This window comes from Salvia hispanica, chromosome 6, assembly GCF_023119035.1.
Source record: "Salvia hispanica cultivar TCC Black 2014 chromosome 6, UniMelb_Shisp_WGS_1.0, whole genome shotgun sequence".
Lineage (NCBI taxonomy): Eukaryota > Viridiplantae > Streptophyta > Magnoliopsida > Lamiales > Lamiaceae > Salvia > Salvia hispanica.
The window spans coordinates 40,009,078-40,035,689 of NC_062970.1; the positions used below are offsets into that span (position 1 = coordinate 40,009,078).

The following is a 26,612-nucleotide window of genomic DNA, read 5'->3' on the forward strand; positions in this document are numbered from 1 at the left end:
TCTTCTTCAAACTCAAGAATACATACATAGAATTCAACCCAACATTCAATAACACTAGGTTAATTGTTAAATCCTTATGCAAATTTTAACAACAAATTGCAAGTTCGTTATCAATATTGTTGACATTCAATATTCTCGGTATTGATATGTGAATTATAAGTGTTATTTGTTAGTTGCTGACATTCGATATTCTCGCTATTGATATGTGAATTATAAGTGTTATTTGTTAGTTGTTGACATTTTAATACGAGTTGTTGACATTCGATAATCTCGCTATTGATATGTGAATTATAAGTGTTATTTATTAGTTGTTGACATTCGATATTCTCGGTATTGATATGTGAATTATAAGTGTTATTTGTTAGTTGTTGACATTTTAATACGAGTTGTTGACATTCGATATTCTCGATATTGATATGTGAATTATAAGTATTATTTGTTAGTTGTTGACATTCGATATTCTCGGTATTGATATGTGAATTGTAAATGTTATTTGTTAGTTGTTGACATTTTAATACGAGTTGTTGACATTCGATATTCTCGGTATTGATATGTGAATTGTAAATGTTATTTGTTAGTTGTTGACATTTTAATACGAGTTGTTGACATTCGATATTCTCGGTATTGATATGTGAATTGTAAGTGTTATTTGTTAGTTGTTGACATTTTAATACGAGTTGTTGACATTCGATATTCTCGGTATTGATATGTGAATTGTAAGTGTTATTTTTTAGTTGTTGACATTTTAATACGAGTTGTTGACATTCGATATTCTCGGTATTGATATGTGAATTGTAAGTGTTATTTGTTAGTTGTTGACATTTTAATACGAGTTGTTGACATTCGATATTCTCGGTATTGATATGTGAATTGTAAGTGTTATTTTTTAGTTGTTGACATTTTAATACGAGTTGTTGACATTCGATATTCTCGGTATTGATATGTGAATTATAAGTATTATTTGTTAGTTGTTGACATTTTAATACGAGTTGTTGACATTCGATATTCTCGGTATTGATATGTGAATTGTAAGTGTTATTTGTTAGTTGTTGACATTTTAATACGAGTTGTTGACATTCGATATTCTCGGTATTGATATGTGAATTGTAAGTATTATTTTTTAGTTGTTGACATTTTAATACGAGTTGTTGACATTCGATATTCTCGGTATTGATATGTGAATTGTAAGTATTATTTTTTAGTTGTTGACATTTTAATACGAGTTGTTGACATTCGATATTCTTGGTATTGATATGTAAATATAAGTGTTATTTGTTAGTTGTTGACATTTTAATACGAGTTGTTGACATTCGATATTGATATTGAAGATTTGAAGATTTGAAGAATTGAAGATTTGAATGTTGAAGAATTGAAGAATTGAAGATTTAAAGATTTGAAAATTTGAATGTTGAAGATTTGAATATTTGAATATTTGAAGATTTGAATGTTGAAGATTTGGAGATATAAAGATTTGAAGATTTGAATGTTGAAGATTTGAATATTTGAAGATTTGAATGTTGAAGATTTGAAGATTTGAATGTTGAAGATTTGAAGACTTTAGAAAATGATTTCAAATGTATTTTATTTTTGTCCTCTACATTATTAATGAAAAGACAATTATACCCCATTGTTGACATAATGTGATAGTTGTTGACATTAAGTTAATCTTGTGAATTAGTGGTTGAGATTGCATCTCATTTCTCAATTATGCCCAAAAATCTCATCCTAACAAGACCCTATATATATATATATATATATATATATATATATGTAAAAATTAAAGACATAATGTACTCAATGTTATTACTAGTATATTACATCGTTCAAATGACCGAACGTTTTGTTCGTATGGTATTTTTCATTTGCAAAAATCATATACTCCACATAATTTGCTCAAATTATAGTCTACGGAAAATTTGAGAAAAATGTCAAAATTATGATATAATTGGTCATTTTTAGTTGCGAAATAGAGTATCAAATTTCATGATTTTTTTGCTATTTACATTTATGGATACTATATAGGAGTATATTACTGGGAATACAGAATGCTCAAAGTCAAATTGAATTAGGATATTGAACTAATAATTAATCTTTCCCACAAGTTAAAAGGGTAAAACAATATTTGCAATTGAATTTATAGCAATTTGATTTCCAACTTGCAATTTTTGTCATTTTATTTGTTATCCAATATTTTAAGACTGTATATTGATTAAAAGACTTTAGTGACAATAAAATAAAATAAATTAATGATCTGTGCAGCAATGTTACACTAGTTTGCCAATAAACAAGTTGTATTCACTCAATCATTATAAATCAGATAATGATTCATAACACACGTTATACTATGGTCATGTTTGGTTGTCAGGATTTTGTCTGAGAAAGTAATCTGATTCCTTTAATTTTAAATTCCTGTGTTTGTTTCAGTTTTTAATCAAACTGGGAAAGTAATCAGAATCCGAGAACAAGGAAAGTTAAGTACAATTTTTCAGGATTCTGAATCCTAGCTTTTCTTAGTTATTCTTTTTCCCAATTTTAGGATTCTTACATATATAATGCAATATAGTATAGTTTTATTATTATTATTATTATTATTATTTAGAATATTTTAAAAATAATTTAAAAATATAAATCATACTACTTAATTTTAGAAAATAAATAACTATGATTAAAATTATCATAATTATAACTTATTTTATAATAATTCATAATAATAATTAATAATTTATTAAATAATTAAAATATAATTATATAATATAAATCGTATGATAAATAATTATTATTATTTTTATAAATTAATAATTAATCAATAAAGTTATAGTGTAAATTTCATTTATTAAATTTATTCACTTATAACATCCTTAAATATTATAATTATAATACTAATTATTATTATTATTATTATTATTATTATAAATGAGTATAATATTTCAAACTATAATTATATGTATTATTTTATATTATGATAAATAATCCATATTTAAACTATCCATTGTAATAATAAATATAATAATATAATTATTATTATTTGTAATTAATAGTTTATTAAGAATTTTATATTATTATTCTTTTTTATAATTCTTTTTTATAAATAAAAAATAATAAGTATATTTTTAGTTTGGTGTTTAAATTAAATATAAATTTAAAATCTTGATATTTTCCAAACACAGGAAAGTAAAGTTACTAGGAATCATATTCCCGGGATTCATTTTCCCAGGAATCATTTTCCTTGCCAACTTTACTTTCCCGTCAACCAAACATGGCCTATAAGTTTTACTAAGCCAAAATGCTCTAATAGTAAGTACTATTTTTGGCTGAAACGAATAGGAATGAGTTTTGTTTGAAAAAATAATAATCCTTGTTGATTTAGTTTTTCCTTTTCTTTTTGTTTCGAGGGAGTTGATTTTAGTTTTTAAAAATGGAATATAAATATTAAGTTGCCTATGACACCATCTAAAGAGACCATATATATATGGAGTATTATTTATATGCAGTAATATTTCGTGTAAATTTGGTAATACTTAAGAGTACTACTTAAAACTTTGATTTTAGCACAATCCAACCATTTTGTTAATTAACTAAATTCCAAATTATTATGAGGGGTATGTAATATGCAATAACATACATATAATCATTTGTGCAAATAATGAGAAACAATATAAACTTGAAAATAAAGTATGCTACAATTTTTTTTGCTGCTAGATGAAGAGTATTCACTCGATAAAACTAATAATTATTCGACATACCGATATGTAGACATCTCGAATAGAGGGACAACCGATCCAAAAATTAAAGACGGTTACGAGATCAAATCCATGACTATTTGAACACTGCAATTTATTTAATGAAAAATCGATACTTTATTGCCTATTTAATCTATACATGTATAAAGCCACAGGTTTGTGAATCCATTTTTGCTAAATCTATTGTGTAGTAAATAAATACTCCATGCTATTACACGGTACCAACTATCTATCAGAAGGAATTCAAATTTTGAAATTGTAGAGCCAAAAACCACCAAATTCTTCTATAAATACCATCCTCAAGCAAGAGATGCACAAGCATTCTTAAAACCTTCACTCATGTTATGGATTTGTATCGCTTCTATTTCTTGATTTTTTTTCTTATGTCTTACTATTGATTTTCATATTGAGCATTTGTTTTGATTTAGCATTTGATCGGTCACTATTTCTTTTCCTTTTTGTTTGCTTCAATTATATATTTTATTTTATTATTTGATTTTTTTTCTTATTTGTCTTATTGTTTTCATATAGAGCTTTTGTTTAGCATTTGATTAGTTACTATTTTTTGCTTTTTGATTGCTTTTATTACATTTTTTTCCATCTCTTTTCACTTCTATCTGTTACCCATTAATATTTTAACAGAAAACATACACATATACATTATCTTTCTATCCTTTATTACTTTAAAAATTTATAATTAATGGTTGCTTTCTTCAATATTCAAGATATCCATCCGTCAAACACATTTGTTAATAAAGTCGGTGAATAAGATCATATGAAGTACCTATTGCAAGCATCATTTGATTGTGTTTTGCAAGTACTATGTCATTTCCTAGAAATACAATTTTGCTTTTATTTCATTGCACTTTTGAGATAAAATAAAGAACTTTTCAATCCAACCGAAACATGGGCACCGATTCAGATCAGTTTTATCATATGTAGGAGAGGATGTCATGTTTGAGTCTTGAAACTTGAAAGTGGTTTTATATTATGTTTTGTTTGGTGAGCATATCTTGCAAATATAACACTACTGCTAAAGTACTACTGCTCATTAACTTAAAGAGAAAATAGGAAGTATTATGTATTCTAATTACCAATAAGTAAGTTGCACTCCTTGGTAGGTAAAATACTGAAGTGCAATTGCACATGCATCGATAAAATCGAATTGTACATTTATCAGTTAATTTTTTCAACACGCTGGATTTTATAACTTTTAATCAATTTTGTATTTCTTAATTTTTTTATTTAATAGTTTATGTTTATAGTATAAAGTGTTATTATATGTCATGTGTTGTGTTTTTTAGATGAGTGATCGTATTAATTAACAATCATTTTTTAATAGTTGATTTCAACTCATATATAGAGTACTTCCTATTCACTTTAAATAAAATACTTTCGACGATGCAAATAAATTAATCAATTTGCTAAAAAAAATTGAGTTTATTTTCAGTTTATAGGCAACATTTACTATTTACAATATTTTATCTTTGAATATCATTGCATAGTTTAGGATATTGTATTTGTTTAAAATATGAAGGAAACATTGTTAAAAAATTATATACTACTGTAAATCAACAACTTTTAAGTTGACTATTTGAAAAATCTTTTTATATGGGGTATTAATCAACAATTTTTAAGTTGGCTATTTTCGGCACAAAGATTGATGGAATTTTTTTAGTCATTGTTTTGAGGGTATATTACTAAAAAACTTGAAACAAAGTAGTCCATAGATTGGAGGTCGAATGTGAATGACAAAGAAATTTAAAATATTATGAAATAAACCAGCAGTTAATGTAACGCCCCCATACCTAATTAATGGGAAACGCTACTAAAAAAAAACTAAACAATAAATATAAATTTCATCTTTAAACTAAAATAAATGATTTGATCAACTATAAAAGAAAATATAAAATGACCATCAATTTAGCTTAGTTCATGCAAGGATTTTTCAAATAATATCTACAAGATAAATTCCCCAACATCGAATGTACCTATTTTAGCAAAAGATGGTTTTTGTAAAGTTTAACCTTCTATTAAGCTATCCAAAAGTTAAGGCCTTGCCTAGTCGGGTCACAACCTGAAACTACGCTGATCACTGACAAAACTATGAATATAGGGTCACTGCCCACACAAAATAGCCATAAGCAGTTACATAATTCCAAATATAAAGGCATCAACGTTCTTTCTTTTAAAAAAAAAAGAAAGCCCAAAAGGATGTCTACTAGTCAAAATAGGGAAGTCTGTGGATCACGTTGACTGCTGCCCCATCACCGACTCCTTAACCTGAAAAACATTAAATAACGGGGTGTGAGTATGCAAGCACACTCAGTGGGGAAAACGCTACAAGCAGTTATAACCAATTGTGTAATGAATCATAACATAATGAACCATCTCAACTTTGCTGACATCTATATGAGACTAGTCTCGGTCCCTCGTGGACCTGACCCCTCGTGGGCCTGCCCCTCGTGGGCTATTGGTGGGCTATCAGCGACCCATATGATCCCTCGTGGATCTGACCCCTCGTGGGCCCATAAGCTCATATGAATGACGCACGACACAACAATGATTATAACCATGTAACCACTACGCTTACAGATAAAGTAAACCCCACCTCGAAAGCTGCAATCCAAAATAACCTCTTCACGCTGGGTCAGGTTGCCCGTCTCCGAGCCTCGGATGCGCCACTCCTAGCACTTAAGCATTTTATCTTAGTCTTTAAACTTTCCAAACTTAAACTTGGAAACTGAACTCATTTTAAACTTTAGAACAACTTAATCTTCTATTTTAAAACATAAAATCAATTAAGCATAACAAATAACTCCAACTGAGACAAAGAGGAATCATAATCACACTTTTAAGCATTGCTTTTATTCAACGTTCTATTAAACATAAGCTTTAACACCTACACCATTTCATTCAACTCAAAACACACTCCATATTAATTAACTACAACAATAAACCAAAACAAACCATCAATAATAAAAGCTGTCAAACTTACTACTCATATGACCTACTGAAAATAATTCAGAAGATATTACAGATCAGTTTTATACATTTCCAAGTAAAATCGTACATCTTCCCTATAATATTCTTTATAGCATCTCTCAAGTTCATAATCATCCAACACCAAAAGGATACCCAAAAAAATTAACTAAATCACTTTCACTATTCTCGGTTACTATTCACAGCAGATTACTATTCACAGCATATCTATTCTTACTCTAAAATTTCACAAAAAATGCTAAACATGCTTGGAAAAAAAATCATATAAATTCACATATTGCTAATTAAACATCTCTAAACATAATCATGTAATCAATTCATCTAATAATAATCATAATCATACAAAATAACAAAAAAAAACCCCAATTCTAGAGTAATAGTAAAAAAATCGCCACTATCTCACATTCTCAATAAAAACACTTTTCTTCTAATCAAACCCACAATTGCTAGCTTGGAAGATGATAGAATCAAAAGAAATGTCAGATTTACCTTGTCTCACAATAAAATCAAATTTTTGGAGGAGAAGCTTCAAGCTTGGATCATGCTTTAATGGAGGTTAGAGAAGTGGAGAAGAAGAAGCCATGAGCAAAGAGAGGAAGGTGAGCTGATGATGGCTAATCTCGCCGCCGGAGAGGCAATGGACGGCGGCTGACGGAAACGATGAGTGTGTGAGCCTAATAGTGTGTAGGGTATTCTAGAAGTGTCGATGGGTGGGTATTTAGAAAGTAGGATAGATATTTTATTTTTTATAATCATTTCAACACAATTCATACACTTACATATATTATTTAAAACACACACACACAAGCACAGAAAGGCATTAAACTATTGCTCTAAAATTCCTAATTTCATTTCAAGTTCTAATACTACTAATTTTACAGATAGATAAAAAAAACAAACAATTAGACCTTATTAAATTTGCTAGGGCGCATCCTCGGTCTAAGTCGGACAACCTGGAAAACATTTGAAAATCAAAATCATCAATTAAAAACCATAAAAAAATATTAATTCAAAAATTATAAAATATTTTTGAAAAGATAAATTATTCTCTATAATATGGTTAATAAACTCAAAGATATGGGGTATTACAGTTAATGAGTTAATACATGTTAAAATACGTGTTGCAATCAAATTATGCAAATTTTGTCATTTCGAAAGTCAGATAAATTTGAAATAGTGATGAGATTTGAACTCAAATGTGAGAAATGGAGCCAAAATCACTCCGCAATCCTCTATAAATACCATTTCTCACATCTTTGTAGATGGGAGAGAGAATTTCTTAACTTCTTATTCCGCCAATCAATAAATAATGAGAAGTTGGATGTACTATGTTTAATGTTCTACGGTATAATGTTTTTTTTATTTGTTTATTTAGAAATTTAGAAATTTAGAAATTTAGAAATTAAGATTTATTTTTATCAAAATTACTTACTTAATTCTTTATTTCGACAGGTCACATATTGAGCATTTGAGACTACATTTGAAGTGAAGATAAAGATATGGTATTCTTATTTAAAAGATTTATCTGAATGATGCAGCATTTAGTATCGCACTTAGGCGGAATTTCCGGTGTGGGGCGACCGTAGAGGCATTGATAGAGTCAAAGTCAAGATTTGCAATAATGTAACAACATTTATTTCGGCCTAATAATTTCTTTTTAATTTTAAGAAAACACTTTGACGGCTCTATTATTTATTTCGTTTGATTAAAATAGATGTCGTTACATCTAATTAGATTATTACAACTACTAATTTTTATTACTAACGATCATTACAACTAATTAAAATTTCGATTGTGCATACATGATGAAAAGTTGAATTTTGTTTGTTTAAAAAATTGTAAGTTTGACGAAATTTAGGCTCATATAAAATGGAAAGGATCTTACCATCAACAAGTAGGCATGGACGGCAATGGCACCATGCGGGTATGGCGGATGGCAGTGGTGGCGTCGGTAGGTACGGATAGAGCCGATGGAAAGGGAATACTACGACGGTGGCTCAACCGAGGAGAAGGAGAGAGATCCGAGTCGAATGATAGAGGGAGAGAGATGAGAGACGGACGCCAGAGATAAGAAGGAGGCGCCGGAGTTGCATGCCGGCACTTGGTGGCGCAGGAGAAAAGGGATAGCCTCTCTTTCCTTATTTAAGGCTCGGTTAAAATAAATATAAAAATGACTTGTATGTATATATATATTTGGACTAATGTTTTCATATGGGCTTGATATAATAAAAAGTGAAGATAGTTCTTATTTGGATTACATTTCAATAATTAACATAATTACATTGATTATAAAATCTACTCATTATGAATACTAATCTTACATATATAATCATTTAATACTAATTGGACCTATGAAAAATATAATTGAAATACGACAAGTTTTAGTTATTACTAAAAACATTTTTACATTAAATATTCTGAAATAAAGATAAATTAGGTGATATTTTATTAAATTTTATTTGATTTAACAGAATAAGTACTGCCTGATTATTTTAGCCTTCTCATATCTTAAGAAAAATGAATATATGGAAAAAAATTTTATCACTTTTAGTCTGAAGGAAAGAGATACATTATGGTTTGATAGTATATAATTTTCTGTTTATTTAATGTATAAATTATCACGTTTAGCCTTAATGATTTGCATTCATATATTTAAGATGATTTTGGTCCTTAAAATTATTAATTTTTCCAAAAATCTACTACTCCATTTCTTATAAGCTATAAAAGCGGTGTGAAAAGCATAAAGTTTGGCGGAGATTATTTTTCCCCACCCCAATCCGCTTTTAAAATTTTCCGGCAAAATACGATCTACGTGGACAGTTTGCGTCTGCACATCAAATTTTAAAATCTTACGATGTTATTTCCTTCCTAGATTTTTCGATAAATTTAAGAATTTGACTAACAAATCGTACTTTGAATCGGCTAATATACGATTTTGTTTCTTAAATGTTTTAATTTTAACCATGTGATTTTACACATCATATGCCACGTGAAGAGAAGTAACAACAACTACGATTAAAAATGTTACATAATCCATCTGGATCCACCTTTTGGCCTGTTTCTATTACCAATTTATAGTTTATGGGAAATTTTACGTAATCCATTTGGGACGGAAGGAGAATATTTTGGAAAGAGTGGGTGTATGTATGAATGAAGAAAGAAAGAGTGGGTGTATGAAGGGATATAGATAGTTGAATATTTAATTGAAAAGACAAAAAAGTGGTTGAGTGTATTATCTGAAGAGAAAAAATTACCAAAAATAGAAATGTGTCATCTTGGCTGGGACATGGGGAGTATTCTTAAATTTTATTTTGTGTAATTCATTAACACTCAATCTTTATAATCATAATACTGCTATATATATATGCATCGGGGCATAAGATATGGTGCCGTGTAGGATAATAATTAAAAATAAATATCATATATATAGAAGAAATACTTTAGATGAAATGCCATATTATTTAATTGCGCTATAAATATTTTACTAAGTATATTATGATTCAATGATATACATTATTTAAAATAGTTTATTTTGGTGACAAGATTTTAATATTCACATTTGGCCTGTAAAATTGTTGAACTGTTTGTTTATTCAAATTATATGATGTTTTTCTTTTTATGTGTATATTTTATTCAAATTGTATGAACTATTTATTTATTTAAACTATATGATGTTTTCCTCTTTGATTCTTAGTTGCATCCTTTATGTGTATATCTTAAATGATTAACACATACGCTTTAATTATTAGTCGCACATCTCCACTTTGTCATTTGTGTTATTTGATTTTATTCCAATCATATAAAAAATTAAAACTGTATACAATCGTTGTTGTATATGAAATGTTTCATTTAGAGTGGGTTGATAGAAGTACATTTCTCTTTATCAATTTTTTTTTAATTTTAATCTACTTACCTTAAAATTTATCTATATTATTTGAAAATGTTATATTCCCGTGCATAGTACGGGTGATAATACTAGTTTGAATAAGATAGGAGTACCAAGGTTGCATAAAAATAATTTTACAATTATTGAGCGACTTATATCATTCCTAACGCGATTTTTCGAAGTGCGATAGGTTTTTAAGTCGACAAATCTGAATCGAAAGAGAGGGAATCGCCCTTTTTCTCCATCCCAATTTCCGAGCATCGTATTTCCAGCAGCCATGGCCACCGAAGCAGCCTCCTCTCTCCAGCGAAATCAAGTAATATTATCACTTGCTTATGCGATTCTCTCAATTTTGTGCATGCTGCTTTTTTTTCTTGTAGAAAAAGTTATGCGTCTGTTTGATCAAATGTTTGATGCATTGACTGATAATCAGGTTGATTTGATGGAGTTTATCGACTGGTCTAGTGTGGAATGTTTGAATCAAAACAGCAGCCACTCTCTTCCTAATGCTCTCAAACAGGTAGTACTATATTAGTATTTGTCAGATTCCTCTTGGGATTGGGGACTTGGGGTTAATGTCTCTCTTAGGATTCTTTACCGTTTTCTCAAGTTAATGGATTTTAGTATTTATGAATTGGAGCTTTTCTTAAACTGAAAGAGGTTTTAATGTGTTTCACGATTTTGGTGTAATTTGATGTTTTGTTAGGCGAAAAGAGAATTTTGTTGAACTAGACAATGTGTACTCAACACATAAAAACACGGAAATCTCGATATGCATATACACAAGACACCCACTCACACACCTTATTGTTCTGCAAGGTTACTTCTTCTTTCATCGGCTCTTTCTAATATAAGCCTGACCTATTTATGAACAATGATGTGACCGATTTCATTAACCTAGAATGATCTAGTTGGTTGCGTGTGTTAAGATTATTACATTGAAATATTGCTAAATTGCATAATGCATCTTGTCACAGCTTTTCTCCAAGTATTTAGAGGCCTCCAAGTCTGGCCATTTAATTAGTATTGCATTTTGCGAATCTCGAAACCTACATGAAGCAATTTTCTCATTCCTTCTAGACAATCCCTAAGTCGGTCAGTCAGTGGAGAAGATTTCTCAATGCTTTTATTTTTATTTGGCACCATCCCTTTTAGCTTGTGAAATCTTGTAGTGTTGTGATCTTTGGGGAACATATTCCAAGATGGTTCGTCATTTGAGCATGGTTCTCTAGACATGTCTTCATCAATATTTGCGACATTGGCGTACTTGAGATTTGGCTTTCGTACTTTGTCTATTGTTCGATGTTGTAGTCTCGGGGATTCCTCAAACTGTTCTGTGGTCGCCCGATCTCCTTATCAATTTTTGTTACTTTGTCTAATACTATATTTCTATTTTGCCCTAGAAGCATCTTCTTCAACATCTGATTCTTGTACTCTTTCAATTTCCTCACTCTCTTTGTCTTTTCATAAGTTTCACATGAATCTTTTCCCCCATCTCTTTTGAATCCAAAAACTCTTTCTTTTGTCGCAATTTTAGTGTTCCCCGGAAAATTTCATTTTGCTTAGATTTTCCGTTCATATGGTTATTAAAGCACAAAGAGATTATGCTTGGAGGCGCTGCCAAGCCAAATATATGTTACTGTGTTAGTGTTGTTTCAATGCTGCATCGTCGTTGACCATTATAGATCATAAATGCTTCTTTTGTATCAGGGGTACAGGGAAGATGAAGGTTTGCACTTGGAAAGTGATGCGGATGAGCAACTCTTAATCTACGTTCCCTTTAATCAAGTTGTTAAAATTCATTCCATTGTAATTAATGGGCCTGAGGAGGAAGGTAACTAGCTCTTAAAATCTCATTTCATACCGATGCAGTAAAATCTCTTTCTTCAGTGACTTTCATAGATTCTCTTGCTATAATATTGTGCCTGAATGTTTTTTTTTCCTTTTATTCCCCAAAAAGATTGTCCCACTCCAATATCTCCAAATAATATATTGAACACTTTTTTTTATTCTTTCCTATATTGATGACAAACCCATTGATTGAGTATTCACTCACACTAATGCTATTTTTTAAAATTCCAGGTCCAAAAACGGTGAAACTTTTTGCTAACCGGGAGCACATGGGATTTAGGTATTTCTGAGGATTAATCATTTATGTTGATGTGTTTCTCTCTTGCTGTTTATAAACTGTTTCTGATTATTATAAGTCCACAGTAATGTCAATGATTTCCCCCCAAGTGATGTCGCTGTTTTATCCGAGGACAACCTTAAGGTAAACTTTAGTGCACATTTCCATCTTGTTTGCTTGATATGAACGTTGTTTACTTGCTTGTGGTTGCAATTTTATATGAAATATGATGCCAGATATGCTAAAAACCTTTGTAGGGAAAACCAGTTATATTGAAGTACGTCAAGTTTCAGAATGTTCGCAGGTGTGTTTTTGTCTCTATGCCTCTACACTCAATTACATTGCACAGCCAATATCTTTTGTGATTGTTCTCACTAATTGTTCTTAATCAGCTTGACAATCTTTATCGAGGAAAATCAATCTGGGTCTGAAATTTCGAAAGTTCAAAAGATTGCTCTATTTGGATCAACGTAAGTTTTCATTGCACTTCTCCTCTAGCAACCTATCATTTTACCATTGCAGAGTCAAAGTGGGTGATTAAGCTGCCAAATTTTTCAATAGGCAACTATGCCTCATCCCCTTGGTGCTTGTTTTGTATCGGTAGTTAGGTTGTCTAGTGTACCCCTGACACCCTAATATCATGCTTGGTACAAAACACACGTTCTTTATAAACGAAAAGCTCAAAAATATTATAAAGATCTGTATGATCCTGCTTGCCACCTCCGAGGTGGTATACGTAATACAAGTCATAATCATAACACATACAACTATTTAACATATTTAATATGAATACATCCTAGCAACACAAAGGATTATATATTACATACTGTATCCTACCAAATATGATGTTGATATGGACTTGCAAACTCAAGATATCTGGGGAAACAAATAACCTTTTTTGCATTGACTAATGATGTTTACAAGTATTCTATATTCAGTGTGTTATAATATGCTCTGTGAAAGGCATTGAAGATGGTTTGACATCTTTCTTCAAAGTAAACATTTATTTTGAACTATCTAAATTAGCACATTTCTCAAAATGACAATTCTTCTCCCTTAAAAGTATTGAACTTCGGTTGAGATATTTATGCTTGCTTAGTTGTGTGTATTGGGTGTGATGCAATATTAGAGGCACTGCTACTGACTTCAGGGATTTGTAGGGATCAAGCTTTACTGCCATTTGGCTTGTGGTCTTGCAAACATAGTTCGAGCTCATACGAGCAAGTCGATTGGTCCTTAACTCTAGATTATTCGAAGTTTTGTAAATTTAAAGAATGGCAAGAAGAAAAATCTATAATGCCTTTGTGTTTGCATTATGTGTTAAGCCTCTTAAATTGATTTAGTATTCACCAACTACCTCTAATGTACTTTTGTCTAAATAATGTCAGGGCAGCTTAAATGTGCTCGTCACTGGAATGATTTGCCATAAACTTCATTTCTGTTTTTGTTTTGCAGGGTTGAAACAACGGATATGAAAGGTCTGAAGAAGATCGAAGATCATTGAGCCACCTGGAAATGGGCAAGAGACGAAGGTGAATTGGTTGAAAAGCCTTTCGCCTGCTGCAAACTCTCTTTCCATTCTTGGTTAAAGAAAAACTCGTGTGGTCGTTATATTTATCACTCGCTAACGTGTAACTCATGAATTTGGTAGGTCTTTTGTTTTCATGGCTGCATAACTGTCCATAGACAAATTTGCAATTTTTTCCATTTCAACATTGTTAAGACTCTCCAATGGATTGCTCTCTCTCTCTCTCTCTCTCTCTCTCATTGTTGTGATTGATCAAGTTATGTAGGGTCACTTGAGCAGGTGTTGTGCTCTCCGCCTCCTAAGATCCAAATTCTGTTACAATGTTTGTCGTATAGGTTTTTCACTTGTGAAAGAGTCATTTGTTGACCCTTTCATGGCCTACAATGTTGTCTGGGTAATTGAATCGGTAAGCAGCAAAGTGGAGTGATGAGTTGGTGTAGAGTGGTAATACTTGAGGTCATAAATCTCAGGTTTGAATCCATGGTGATGGCGCCTTTAAATTTATATTCATTTGTCCAACCAAAAAAAATCCAAATATTTGGTTTATTAGTTTCCAAATATCTTCACTAAACAAAAAAAAACAGAGAGTAAAGCCGGCCAACGACGTGAAATACATTCCACCATTAAAAACAGCACACTCATCCCATATACAACTGCCATTTGCAATCATCCCCAATCCTCACTCTCTCGCGATCAATGGCCGAGAACAACGCCGACAACGCGTGGCAGCTCACCGCCGCCACCCTAGTAGCCCTCCAGTCAATGCCGGGCCTCGTCCTCCTCTACGGCGGGCTAGCAAAAAAGAAATGGGCCGTAAACTCCTCCCTCATGGCGGTCTACGCCTTCGCCGCCACCCTCATATGCTGGGTTGGGTGGGGCTACCGCATGTCCTTCGGCGACCGGCTCACCGACTTCCTTGGGAAGCCGGCGCCGGCCATGGACGACGGCTTTTTGATGGGGCAGGCCTTCCTCGGCAGCTTCCCGGCGGCAACGATGGTGTGGTTCCAGTTCGTGTTTGCGGCGATCGCGGCAGTGGTGGTGGGCGGGGCGGTGGTGGGGAGGATGAGGTTCGCGGCGTGGATGGCGGTGGTGCCGCTGTGGCATACGGTGTCGTATACGGTGGGGGCGTATAGTGTGTGGAATGGGGAAGGGTGGCTGGCGAAGATGGGTGTTATTGATTTTGCGGGAGGGTTTGTTATTCATTTATCTTCAGGTGTTGCTGGATATACTGCTGCATATTGGGTACGTACCACTAAACATTAAACAAAACATTGCATTCGTTTTCCTTTTTTCAAAAATTAATACTCATATTAGTATTGTCTTTTTTACTTTATACTTTCTAATTATTAACACTAAAAATGTACTACTTCCTCCGTCCCGTCCCGGAATAAAAGTCCGTAGTGGCTTGGCATGCATTTGAAAAAATTTAAAGCAAAAATAGAAAAGATTAATAGCAGAATATGAGTCTCATTTAGAATTTTTTTTTTTTAGGACAGGTCAAAATGGTAGAAATAGAATCTTATTATAGATAGAGAGAGTAATATTTAGGCCAAATTATTGATTAAGTCATGAAAGATAGTCATATTCTGGTTCCGTGCACACTTTTCAGAATCTGAAAAATAAATCATGAAAGATGTAAGCGTGACAAAATGACGTTTCAAACTTAATTACACGTTTTCGTTTTGGCTAACGTCATTTTATCCAATTGTTTTAAATCGATTGTCACATTAACGCGTAATTCGCCGGAAAAAGATGAGATAATTGCGAAAATTTCAGTCTTTAGTAATTTATTTTTCAAATTTTGAAAAGTGTGTAATTGACAATAATTTGACTCAACTTTTGTGGTTTATTTGGGACTTTATATATTTATTTGCCAAAATAAATTTATTTTACAGTTAAATAAAAATAAATTACAATTGTTAGGTGGGGCCGAGGAGCGACAGCGACCGAAATTTTTTTCCACCAAACAGCATAGTGATGATGCTCGCCGGTGCCGGGCTGCTCTGGATGGGCTGGACTGGCTTCAACGGCGGCGCACCCTACGCCGCCACCGCGATCGCCTCCCTCGCCGTGATCAACACCCACGTGTGCGCCGCCGCAAGCCTCCTCACATGGCTCCTCCTCGACATGACCCTCTCCGGCAAGCCCTCCGCCTCCGGCGCCGTCAACGGCGCCATCTCCGGCCTCGTCTGCATCACCCCCGCTGCCGGCCTCGTCCAGTGCTGGGCCGCCGTGCTCATGGGCCTCATCTCCGGCAGCCTCCCGTGGTACACGCTCCACCGGGTGGCCCTCCTCCGCCGCGTCGACGACCCCTTCGCCGGATTCCACACCCACGCCGTCGCCGGAGCTCTCGGCGGCGTACTCGCCGGAGTTTTGGCGGCGCCGGAGCTCTGCCGGAAATTCTACGGCGAGGCGGCCGGCGGCGGGGGGAAGTACGTCGGCCTCGCGTACGCGCTCGGGGGGTCGGGGCGGGCCTCGGCCGGGGTGAGGCAGGTGGGGTGGCAGATCGTGGGGGTTGTGTTCGTTGTGTGTTTGAATGTGGTGGTGATGACGGTGATTTGTTTGGTGGTGAGGGTTTTTGTGGCGCTTAGGATGAGTGAGGAGGAAATGGAAATGGGGGATGAGGAGGTGCATGGAGAGGTGGCTTATGGGATTGATGATCAGTCTAGGTTTGTTGATGCTAAGGTGAATTCGATTTATGATGTTGATGAGGTTGCTATCTCTAAAACACCCACTTATCAAATGCATAGGGTTTGATGTTGTAAGTACTACATTTCTTGTTCCTAGTAAGATTTGATGCAATGCTATTTTGCGAGTTAAGTGAAGATTCGATTCAATGTTATTTTGCGAATTTAGTGAAAAGAGAGTAGTGTTTACATTTGAGGAAATACTTCCAACAAAGTGGGATGAGTAATAGACATAGAGATAGTCAAGCTATCATGAAAGTGTTGTTTGTAATACAGTAATACTTTATATCACTGAGTTGCGACAATGTCATTATATCCTGTCTTCTCTTCTTTTTGTGACAAAACTAAGCAAGGATATGATCAGACCAATTTAATCTCGAGTAATCGAATGCCTAGACCATATGAAAATATACATCACGAACTTTGAGTAAAATACCACTCATCTATATGGAAAGCAAAATAGTGGGAGAGCAAATTGAAAAGAATAATAACCCACCAAGTGTGTTCTTAGCCAAGAGAAACAGAATCTGCTATTTATGTGCTGAATTGTTCTCCAAATTCCTTCTTCCCCTTTTATTTTTGAATTACTTGCACCCACTAGTTGTGCAAGTATACTTAGCAGACATAGGAAGATGATTCTTGCTGTAGATAAGAGGGATTAGATCAATTCTTTAATTATTTTATTTATCTGTTATGAAGGTTCTTTTAGAGAAAGTCTAGTATTTCTTCTAATAAAGAGGGAGAATCAACAAAAAGAATAAAAATAAATCCAGACAATAAACAGAGTAAAAAAGGTCACTAGAAAGTTGAGTCTCAAGGAGTATAAATTAGTTAGATGGGGAACTTACAAATGGAAAGAGGGGGATATGAATCTCTTCATAGAGACAACAATTGAAACCAATGCATGAATGGATTAATAATGAGTGGTATTATCTCTCAAAGATTTACAGTACAGCCTTATTGCTCTCCGGTGCCTTGAGTATCCGAGGAGGCGCGGATGCGCTTCTGGAGATGCTCCAAGCTTGCGACTCTCTGCATAGAAACCGTCCTTCCCATCTTGTTTGCCCCAGCTGCTGCATCTGCTTGTGCATTCTCTGCCGGAGGAATGTCCACCACACTGTTTCGAACTCTGTGGTCTTGCACCGAAGCCTGGCTGCTGGAAGGGGCGTGGTAGTAGTGCTGCTCCGGATCATCTTGCACAGGTACAGCTGCATCAGCTGAAGTGTCGGGACTGCCGGAGAAAGAGGGCATGCCCATTGTGGAGATCTCTGACATAGCTTGGAACAGTGGGTTCAACCCAGTGACTCTTTTAACTGTTTCTTCAGCCATTTTTACCTGTACCATTGAGTAATAAAAACATGTTATATCTTCTTCCGCTGGATCTTCAACGTATGATTGATTTCACTCCGACCCAAATGATATGGACTACTTGAAGCAGCTTCTTAACACGATGGTAAGCAATGCATAAAATGACTTCTAATTTTCAGAATGTGACAAAACATAGGACTGTCAATTCGTGCATGTCGTGTCAACATGATAACAACACAACGGGACAAGACACAAACACGACCCACTATTGATTGGCTTGACAAGAACACAACACGATTTGTACATACACAGACATGATGAGGTGACATGATTTTATTCATGTTAATATCCTACAATAATGCGTGGTAGTGCCGTGTCATGTTTAAAAATGTCAACCCTATGCCCACATGGTGCACAAAGGCCAGATGACTTGTATAGTCTTCTAATGCCAAGAATTGTTGAAATCTTATTCTGATCATCTTACAATGAAATCTAAAAGCAAAAGGCCAAGCACACAGGAGTGCTGATTGCAATCTATGCACTTTCTGGCTGGTAATGAAATGCTAGCTAATACATTTGTTTAGGAATTGAATCGTTTATCATATTTCTTTACAGACCTCTTCAGAATTTATTTAGAAAAATTAGAATACTGAGAACTCGTTCAGAATAGTTCGAAGACATGGATTGCGAATGCAAGCAATGATGCTCTGTAAGTAATGTGGTCTGAGTTACCTTTGCTCTCAGTGTCTCGACATCAGCCTTCAGAACTCTATTGTCAACAGCTGCTTCATTGTACTTATGGCTTATGTCGGTGAGGCGTTTAAGTAAAGAAGAGTTCTCAACTCTTAATTGAGAAACCTAGACAATCAACAAAGATTAGTATCATTAAAAAAAGGAGAAACCACCAGATGGGAAAAGCTTACAACTTGAAGAGAGTATACCTGCGTCTCAAGCTCAGACAAATGGGCCTGCTTTCTTCGTCTAGAGCGTCTAGCTGATTCTCTATTTGAAAGCATTCTGGAAACCCGCAAGCAAACAATTAGAAGAAGAAATAAACTCGTTAACTCGACTGCGTGCTAAAATATGCTGGAGATTTTATTTGCAGATGACAATTTCATGATGGTACCTCAGTGACAGATGGTTCAATATTTGGCATAGAATACCACAAACTAAACCAGAGTTCCATATTTAACAAATAGTACAAATCTGTTTTTTGGTATATCTTAAGGCTTAAAAGACCAAATAACACTTTGAAGACAATCTACATCTATAGTATTTTCCTAAGGTGAATTCCTAACATACTCGTGACTGTATCCATGAGCAAAACATTGGCAACTGAAATATTCAGTACTATACCTTCTCATGCGTTTGGCATCTGTAGGATCCATGTTTTGAGTTGATTCATTTTCTCCCTCAGCTTCATCATCATCAGACTGTTCCCCTGATGATCCACTTGTTGTTGACTTCACTTGAACCCCATATTTCTTAGAGATAGCAGGGAGCGGAGGTATACCGACTGGACCACCACCACCATCCTTATCTTGTACCTTTACTGAATCTACAAAGCACAAGGAAAACAATAATGATTCTGTTACAATGCCAACATTCATTGACTGCATGTTCAGATTAATACTAATCCATGAGTAATACAAGTGAACCAGAGTAAATATTTACACACACTCAAATTTTTATTTCTCAACAGCATCTATAAACTTTCTCTCCTAACAAATTATTTGTATTTTCATCAACAATTATTAATATATATATTATAATTTAAATCCCCTTAAGCATTAAGGGCAATTAGGAGACAACAGATAGTGAAGGAAAACTGTGCATGTGAATGTTGTGTGAAGCTCATAGAAATGGTTCTTAATACCAAGTTTTTGTGATTGTCAATAGTAGAATACTATATTCCAGCTGGGAATAGACGTGCTCTCAGCACTACTAAGTTTTAACATCTTCCAAGTACAGCCTTGGGCATTACATGAACAAGCACACAAGAGCTGCTGCAACAAAGAAGATGTTTAAGACTATTTATATGCTAACATGAATAAACAAAGAATACAATATAGGCAACTCCATATATATTCAAAAAAAAAAAGATACTAATTTGCAAAGCATCTCACAGTCTATAGTCCAGAACAATTAGAAGAGAAAGCTCCAAGACGATTTTTCTTTATCCTTTTATTGTAGTAGTACTATTTAATAAACAAAAATTTATCAAAATAAAAGAATGCAGGTTCATATATATGAACAAGTCATACACCCCAAATACAAAACAACAGGCAAAGGCTACATTTAGAACTAGTCTGAAACAAACATGTGTCAAATTCTCTATGTTTTTCTATCTATGAGTCACTGTAAACTTAATACGTATATCCCAATTATCTAATTAAACTGTAGCCTTCAAGTTGACCCCCAAATGCAAGAGTGGAACAGGCAAGAACAATGAACATTGTGGAACTAAAATTGAGGGCGATCAGAGTCATTTTCCAACAATATTTGATCTATGAGTCCAAAATCCATCTAAGAGGCAATGAGACGTATATATACAAAACCAAATGCATTCGTATTCCCCAGCAGTAAACCAGACCTTTATGGGCAACAAGAGGGCTGAGCTGCAACGAATTCGAAGCCTGAGAGCCGTTGTCCGGCGCCGCAACTGTAGAGACTGGATTCTTCACATTGCTTCCCTAAACACATGACAGAGCTCGCATTTAGCATCGCGAGGAGATTAAAAAATCGGAAGAATCTCTCACATTAACAACATAAAGCAAAAGGCACACAAACGGCGTCAAACTCTGAGCATCTTCATGATTACTCAAATTACATAAAAACAAGAGACGCCTTTCCGCAGCGATTAATTAGCTTCTAAAAAAATAAATAAAAAAAAGGCTGAGAAAAAAAATGATTGGGGAAAGATATACCCGAGTCAAAGCAACGGCTGCGCACGCAAGCTCAAGGCGACTTTTGAGGTAGGCCTGATACTCCTCAGAATCTGGCGACACATTTGGGGGTGGGGCCCCTGCCGCCGCCGTCTTCGGCTGCTGCTGATTTGCATTGACCCCTACGTCAATTAAATTATGGCGGCTGCTGCCGCCTTTGATCTCCGCGACGTCTTCGTTGTGATGAGTCGAGGAAGACGACGACTGTATGGTGGTGGTGGTGGTCCGATCGGAGGCCTCCTGGAGGAAGCGTTGAAACGCCCACTCCGAAGCGCTGCGGTTCATCCCTGCGAGCTTAGATTCGGCAGTGCTCGCGGCGGAGGAGGAAAGGCGTGATGCCGCCTCGTCTCCGCCGTCTTCGCCGCCGAGGCGCGGCTGAGGGTGGGGCGACCAGAAGTGGTCTATCTCATCCATTGAAAACACTCTTTCCATCTCTGTTTCTCTCTCTCTCTCTCTTATTTTTTGCTGATGAATGTTGATTAGTTGATGCGAATTTATCTTTAAATCTGTAAATATGCAAAATAAAAATGTGTAAAAAATAAAAATCAAAGTTTCTAAATGCGAAATACTAGTATTTATAGTTACTTTTCAACGTAAATATAATTAAAAGTATTGGCACTTCGATATGATTTTTTTCTTTTGGAATAATTTTAATACTATGAATTTTAACTTTTGTGACAAGTGATTTATAGTATTTCCTACTTAAATGATTGTAGGGTTTATTTTGGATATTTTTCAAACTACTTGCGTTTTTGTCTGGTGATGCTTTTAGCAAGTGGGTTGAAGTTTTTTATTCTTTAGTTTTGGAATATTTGAAATAACTTAAGTTAACTAAATGCGTTTTCTTAATGAATATCTAATGATATTAAAATATCTGTAGTTCAATATTCAGTTAGTTGTTTTATGATTTTTATCTATGATATTTTTATCATTAATTTACTGTAGAAAATGCTATGTTATGTATAAAAAATTATTAGCAATATGATTAATACTCTTTCTATCCCACAAGAATATACACCCTTTCCTTTTTAGTCCATCTCATAAGAATATGTATTTTTTAATTTTGGAATTCTTTACTCTCTACTGAGATGAGATCCATTATCCACTAATAATACTTTATTTACTTTTCCTCTCCACGTCCCTATTAGTACAATCAAACACGCAGGCTAGTAATTTGATTAATATGAGCAAGTTAACCATTTTTTAATCTTGTAGTCCATTTTTCTAGTATTATTTACGTAGTCAACAAATGCAAGCTAAATAAACGTTTTGAACATGTTAGCTGTGTACAAATCTTTTGAAATGTTTAATCTATTGATTTTGTTTATCTCTTTATTATAAAGACACGATGCGGAAACATCTAAAATATTTTGATAATTAGTTATAAGTTACATTTTATTTAATAGTAATAAGTTTTAATAATACTCCACATTACTACGTGCCAAAATAAAGTAGAATAATCTATAAAATAAGTATAAATGAGTATAGTTTTGAAAAGAATGCGCTATATCGAGAAACTCATGTTATTGACTAGTTCTTGAATAATATTTGGTTTCGAAAATTAAAAGAAAGCAATTATTCTTTGAGTTTTGTTATATATATGTATGTACATCTCTGTACACAGGATTTGAAGTTTTGAACCAATTCAATGTACTAATCGCTCACTTTTTAATAGGATAAAATTAAAAATGTGTATTGTATTTCACACGTATCCTCATAACTAGGACTAAAACTTGAGATGATTTAAAAATTAAAATTATAGACACAATTCAACACAAAAACATAATCGAATATGCCATAGTGTATCCTTTTATTAATTTTTTTAATAAATACGGTAAATAAATGCAAACCATTGTTCGATGCTAATAAATAGCACATAATGATAATTTTATACTACTCCATAAGAGTTGCATTGAAGAGAGATTGTTAATATATGATGGTGTATCCAGCAGTGAATAAAGTGTTCGATATGTTGTCTTTTTTTAGTATTACTCCCTAATCATTTAATTATGCATTCAAAAAGTTAATAAAAACCCAAATTTTATACGCTACTCTTACTAAGTTTACTTAGTATAAAATTTTATTTTTAATTTAAGCTTTTACTATATGGAAAAAAAATAAAAATAGTAAGAGACACTATAGCTCAAAGACTTCATCCGATGTATCCTTCCTGGCAGGATCTGCTCGGATTTAAGTCATTGCGAGCGTATAATTATTTATAATTGCAAGTTTGTAATTATTTATCACACATCAATCTTACTATAGTCTATAGTCTATAGTCTATACATAAGGAGGTGACATGGATTAGTGAAGGCGCTTTTTAATCTGTTAATCCGAGGTGGAAAAAAGTGGATAAGGCCGAAAGAAGAATGACTATGATTGGCTGGAGATGCGTTAGATTCGGCGGCTTATTATTGTGGATATATATGCATTTTGATACATTTTCTCATTCACTGCCCACTTGCCCCTTCTACACTAACTTTTAAGTACTATTCTACAAGATTCATATTCCAACAACTAATTAATTTCTCAAATAAAAGATAAAATGACTATCGTTTATTATCATCATCATAATAATTCAATTTTCGGCCGCATGTCACGTCAGTTAGCTTTATTTTAGCCATAACACCACATTTAGAAAGTAAATCTGATTTTGTGAATAGAAAGTGCATCACACATTGAAACTAGTTTTAATAATTATCAATAAATATATTGTGAATAAATGATACTATTAATAGAAAATAAGTATCACCAACTAAATGAAAAGCCTCTTTTTTATGGGAAACTCAAGATGAAGGGATTATGTCAAACCCCCAATATTTTTGAAAATTTGGCATAGATGTGGTGGGTATTATACAATTGCAAAAAACGTGAAGAGGTATAAGTTAGAAATGTAAAAATAAACAAGATAAAGGCATATCTGAGTGAAAATGACATTGTTCCCTCGTGCTATCCACAAACTTAACAAATTCAGACGAAAAAAGTATTTCAAGACCAAATAAATTTGTGTTGGAACATGGATGAAAATGGACTTGATATATTTGGACACAAAAATAATTACAGAGAGATTGTGTGAGACAGAAAGTAGTGGTGGGAAATTCAACAAAATATTAGTGGTGGGAATTTTTTTACTATTTAAATTAAATAAAAAATACTCGGTGACTATGACATGTTTCGATTTATATGGAACGTGCAAGAAAGCATATTGCCAAAATAAATCAATCACTTAAAACGCATTATTCCAAAACTGAGCATATGGAAAAAAACCAACATGGTAAAAAAGCTGAATAAGATTCATCTGAACTGGAAACTCAAGACTTGAGATTTATTGATGAAATACTGAAAACACAGATATTTATATCTAAACAAGTACAACATTGTGGAATGATCAACTACAACAAACTGCCAACACAAAGGGGTGAATGTGAAGTCTCAAGAACTTCCATTTGCGCTGGGGACTTTATCCTCTTGCTTCTCTTCTTCACTCACGGTCGTCGGCTTCTCGTTGGACGCCTCAGGAGAAGGCTCGCTGTCCTTGGTCAGTTCTGTCTCAAATTCTTTGGCTGCCTGCAGTGGAAATTTATGGGCCTCATAAGTTATGGCATTCGATTTATGCATATGGAAGACTACTAATTGAGGCGACTTGAGAAATAACAAGACGCGATATATCAGGGCATGTGAGGATGTAGAGCTTATTTAACAGACCCTAAAGCATTTAGGGATGAGGAGTTTACATCTCTGTACCATGTGTTTCGGGTGATTTGAAGGAATGCAAATTCAAAACTGTTTATCTTCTTTTCGAGTCAACTACAATAAGAAATACTAACAAAACTGCATGTTCCTTTCTCTTACACGAAAAGGAGCAGAGTTACCAACAATGTATCCTACTCATGGTAGCAGATGATTACGCACAAAACTGAGGGGACACATAATGATGTGAAGTTGTGTACTCCAACAGTTAAACATTCTACTGCCAACAGTTGCATACTACTAATATAACTTAAGCTGTGGAGGTCTTTCTGTTGAGTTTAATTGATACAAAGATTTATGGGAAGATCCAAAGCCAAAGCTAACATAGCAATTTATCTTCACAATTCCTAAATATGCTCGCACCACCCCAAGAGTTCTTCATTGTAACGTAGTATGGATCACGGGACTCTTTAATTATTTAAGAACATCAATGACTCATTTGGAACTGGACACTAAAACTCATTGGTCAAAATGTGCAGCCATTTTTCTGTTTTCACTGCTACCAGTTGTTGATCCCTTATCCAAGTGAATACAACCCCTACACAAGCTGCAGGTGGGACCGAACATCAACACCTAAACCAGAGGTCTACAAAATGAAGGCTGGGAAAACTAAACGTCCTGCATTAAGGGACCGAACATGAACACCTAAACCAGAGGTCTCCAAAATGAAAGCCAAGAAAATTAAACATCCTGCATTAAGGGACCGAACATGAACACCTAAACCAGAAGTCATTGATCACTGATCACAGACAAGTAGAGGATTACGTTATCCGTGGTGCAACAAAAGTATTTCCCCACCCATCATCCAAGATAAATGAAAAGTCGACATAATTCTAGCTCCTACTATTACTTAGCGCAAGCTACTCTTTCAATTTAGAAGTCTCTTTTATTCAGTCATCCAAACATGATCAGAGGTCGTCAATATCATTCAAAGTATATATAGCCTCCAGCAATATTAGTGAAGTCTACAAAATACAACATAATAATCACGCCATAATTGTTCAAAATCCAAGTCAAATAAACAAGAAGGTTCGCCAAAATCAATTTAGAAGTTAAAACCCTAATTACTCCTCTCTTTAGGGCTTAACCATAAGTGGAATACAGTTAAAACTTAGAAGCACAGCAAAAGCAATAATTGCGATCTAATCGAAAAGGCAGAGACCTGCTGAAAGCTTTTGACAGACTTGCCAATGCTCCTTCCAATTTCGGGCAACTTCTTGGGGCCGAAGAGGAGCGCGGCGACGCCGGCGATAACTACGAGCTCCGGCACTCCGAGGCCGAAAAGGCAGTTGCACGACATCCCCCTCCTCTTCGCTTCCCTGGGGCGAACCGCCGCGAGGCCGAGCCTGGCCTGGCTGCAGACATTGGAGCTGAAGAAGACTGAGGTGGAGGAGGAGAGAGAGGCGAATCTTCTGGGTGGATTGAGAGAGAGTGAGGGCGTGATTGCGGCGGATGAGAAGGTCGCCATTGGAACTACTCCTTTCAGTTGCCTTTCCGGATTGAATTGCAGCTTTAAATGCTAAGCTGTTTGATTGATATTTTTAGGATTTTGGGGCTTTGGGATGTGGATACAGATGCAGTATGTATATCAATATATTATAGGCCATGTGAGATAAGTGATATTTTCAGCTAACGAT

At 34.2% G+C, this 26,612-nt stretch overlaps 4 protein-coding genes and 1 long non-coding RNA gene across 6 annotated transcripts; 2 read left to right on the plus strand and 3 right to left on the minus strand.

Moving 5' to 3' along the window:
* Positions 1-5,813: 5,813 nt before the first annotated feature.
* Positions 5,814-7,479, minus strand: LOC125193324. Of its 2 annotated transcripts, none has more exons than XR_007171564.1 (3): positions 7,233-7,479; positions 6,352-6,433; positions 5,814-6,023 (listed from the first exon to the last, which is right to left on the minus strand). It is a non-coding gene; the product is annotated as an uncharacterized LOC125193324 (long non-coding RNA). The 2 variants fall into 2 exon arrangements; XR_007171563.1 differs by having other exon boundaries at positions 6,352-6,427; positions 7,233-7,477.
* A 3,319-nt stretch (positions 7,480-10,798) lies between these two features.
* On the plus strand, positions 10,799-14,509 carry LOC125192926 (PITH domain-containing protein At3g04780-like). Its single transcript, XM_048090602.1, has 8 exons — positions 10,799-10,945; positions 11,063-11,149; positions 12,340-12,463; positions 12,712-12,760; positions 12,844-12,901; positions 13,015-13,061; positions 13,150-13,227; positions 14,213-14,509. The coding sequence occupies exons 1-8, from the start codon at positions 10,907-10,909 to the stop codon at positions 14,259-14,261; spliced, it is 531 nt and encodes a 176-aa protein (XP_047946559.1). The 5' UTR covers positions 10,799-10,906; the 3' UTR covers positions 14,262-14,509.
* A 472-nt stretch (positions 14,510-14,981) lies between these two features.
* On the plus strand, positions 14,982-17,191 carry LOC125195340 (ammonium transporter 2 member 4-like). The gene is made up of 2 exons (XM_048093501.1): positions 14,982-15,527; positions 16,209-17,191. Exons 1-2 carry the CDS (start codon positions 14,982-14,984, stop codon positions 17,040-17,042), a joined length of 1,380 nt encoding a protein of 459 aa, XP_047949458.1. The 3' UTR covers positions 17,043-17,191.
* Positions 17,192-17,749: 558 nt separating this feature from the next.
* Positions 17,750-21,723, minus strand: LOC125196422 (light-inducible protein CPRF2-like). The gene is made up of 6 exons (XM_048094935.1): positions 21,208-21,723; positions 20,874-20,973; positions 19,637-19,838; positions 19,222-19,297; positions 19,013-19,138; positions 17,750-18,307 (listed from the first exon to the last, which is right to left on the minus strand). The coding sequence occupies exons 1-6, from the start codon at positions 21,655-21,657 to the stop codon at positions 17,930-17,932; spliced, it is 1,332 nt and encodes a 443-aa protein (XP_047950892.1). The 5' UTR covers positions 21,658-21,723; the 3' UTR covers positions 17,750-17,929.
* Positions 21,724-24,524: 2,801 nt separating this feature from the next.
* On the minus strand, positions 24,525-26,543 carry LOC125197217 (sec-independent protein translocase protein TATA, chloroplastic-like). Its single transcript, XM_048095931.1, has 2 exons — positions 26,138-26,543; positions 24,525-24,792 (listed from the first exon to the last, which is right to left on the minus strand). Exons 1-2 carry the CDS (start codon positions 26,441-26,443, stop codon positions 24,658-24,660), a joined length of 441 nt encoding a protein of 146 aa, XP_047951888.1. The 5' UTR covers positions 26,444-26,543; the 3' UTR covers positions 24,525-24,657.
* Between the last annotated feature and the right edge of the window lie 69 nt (positions 26,544-26,612).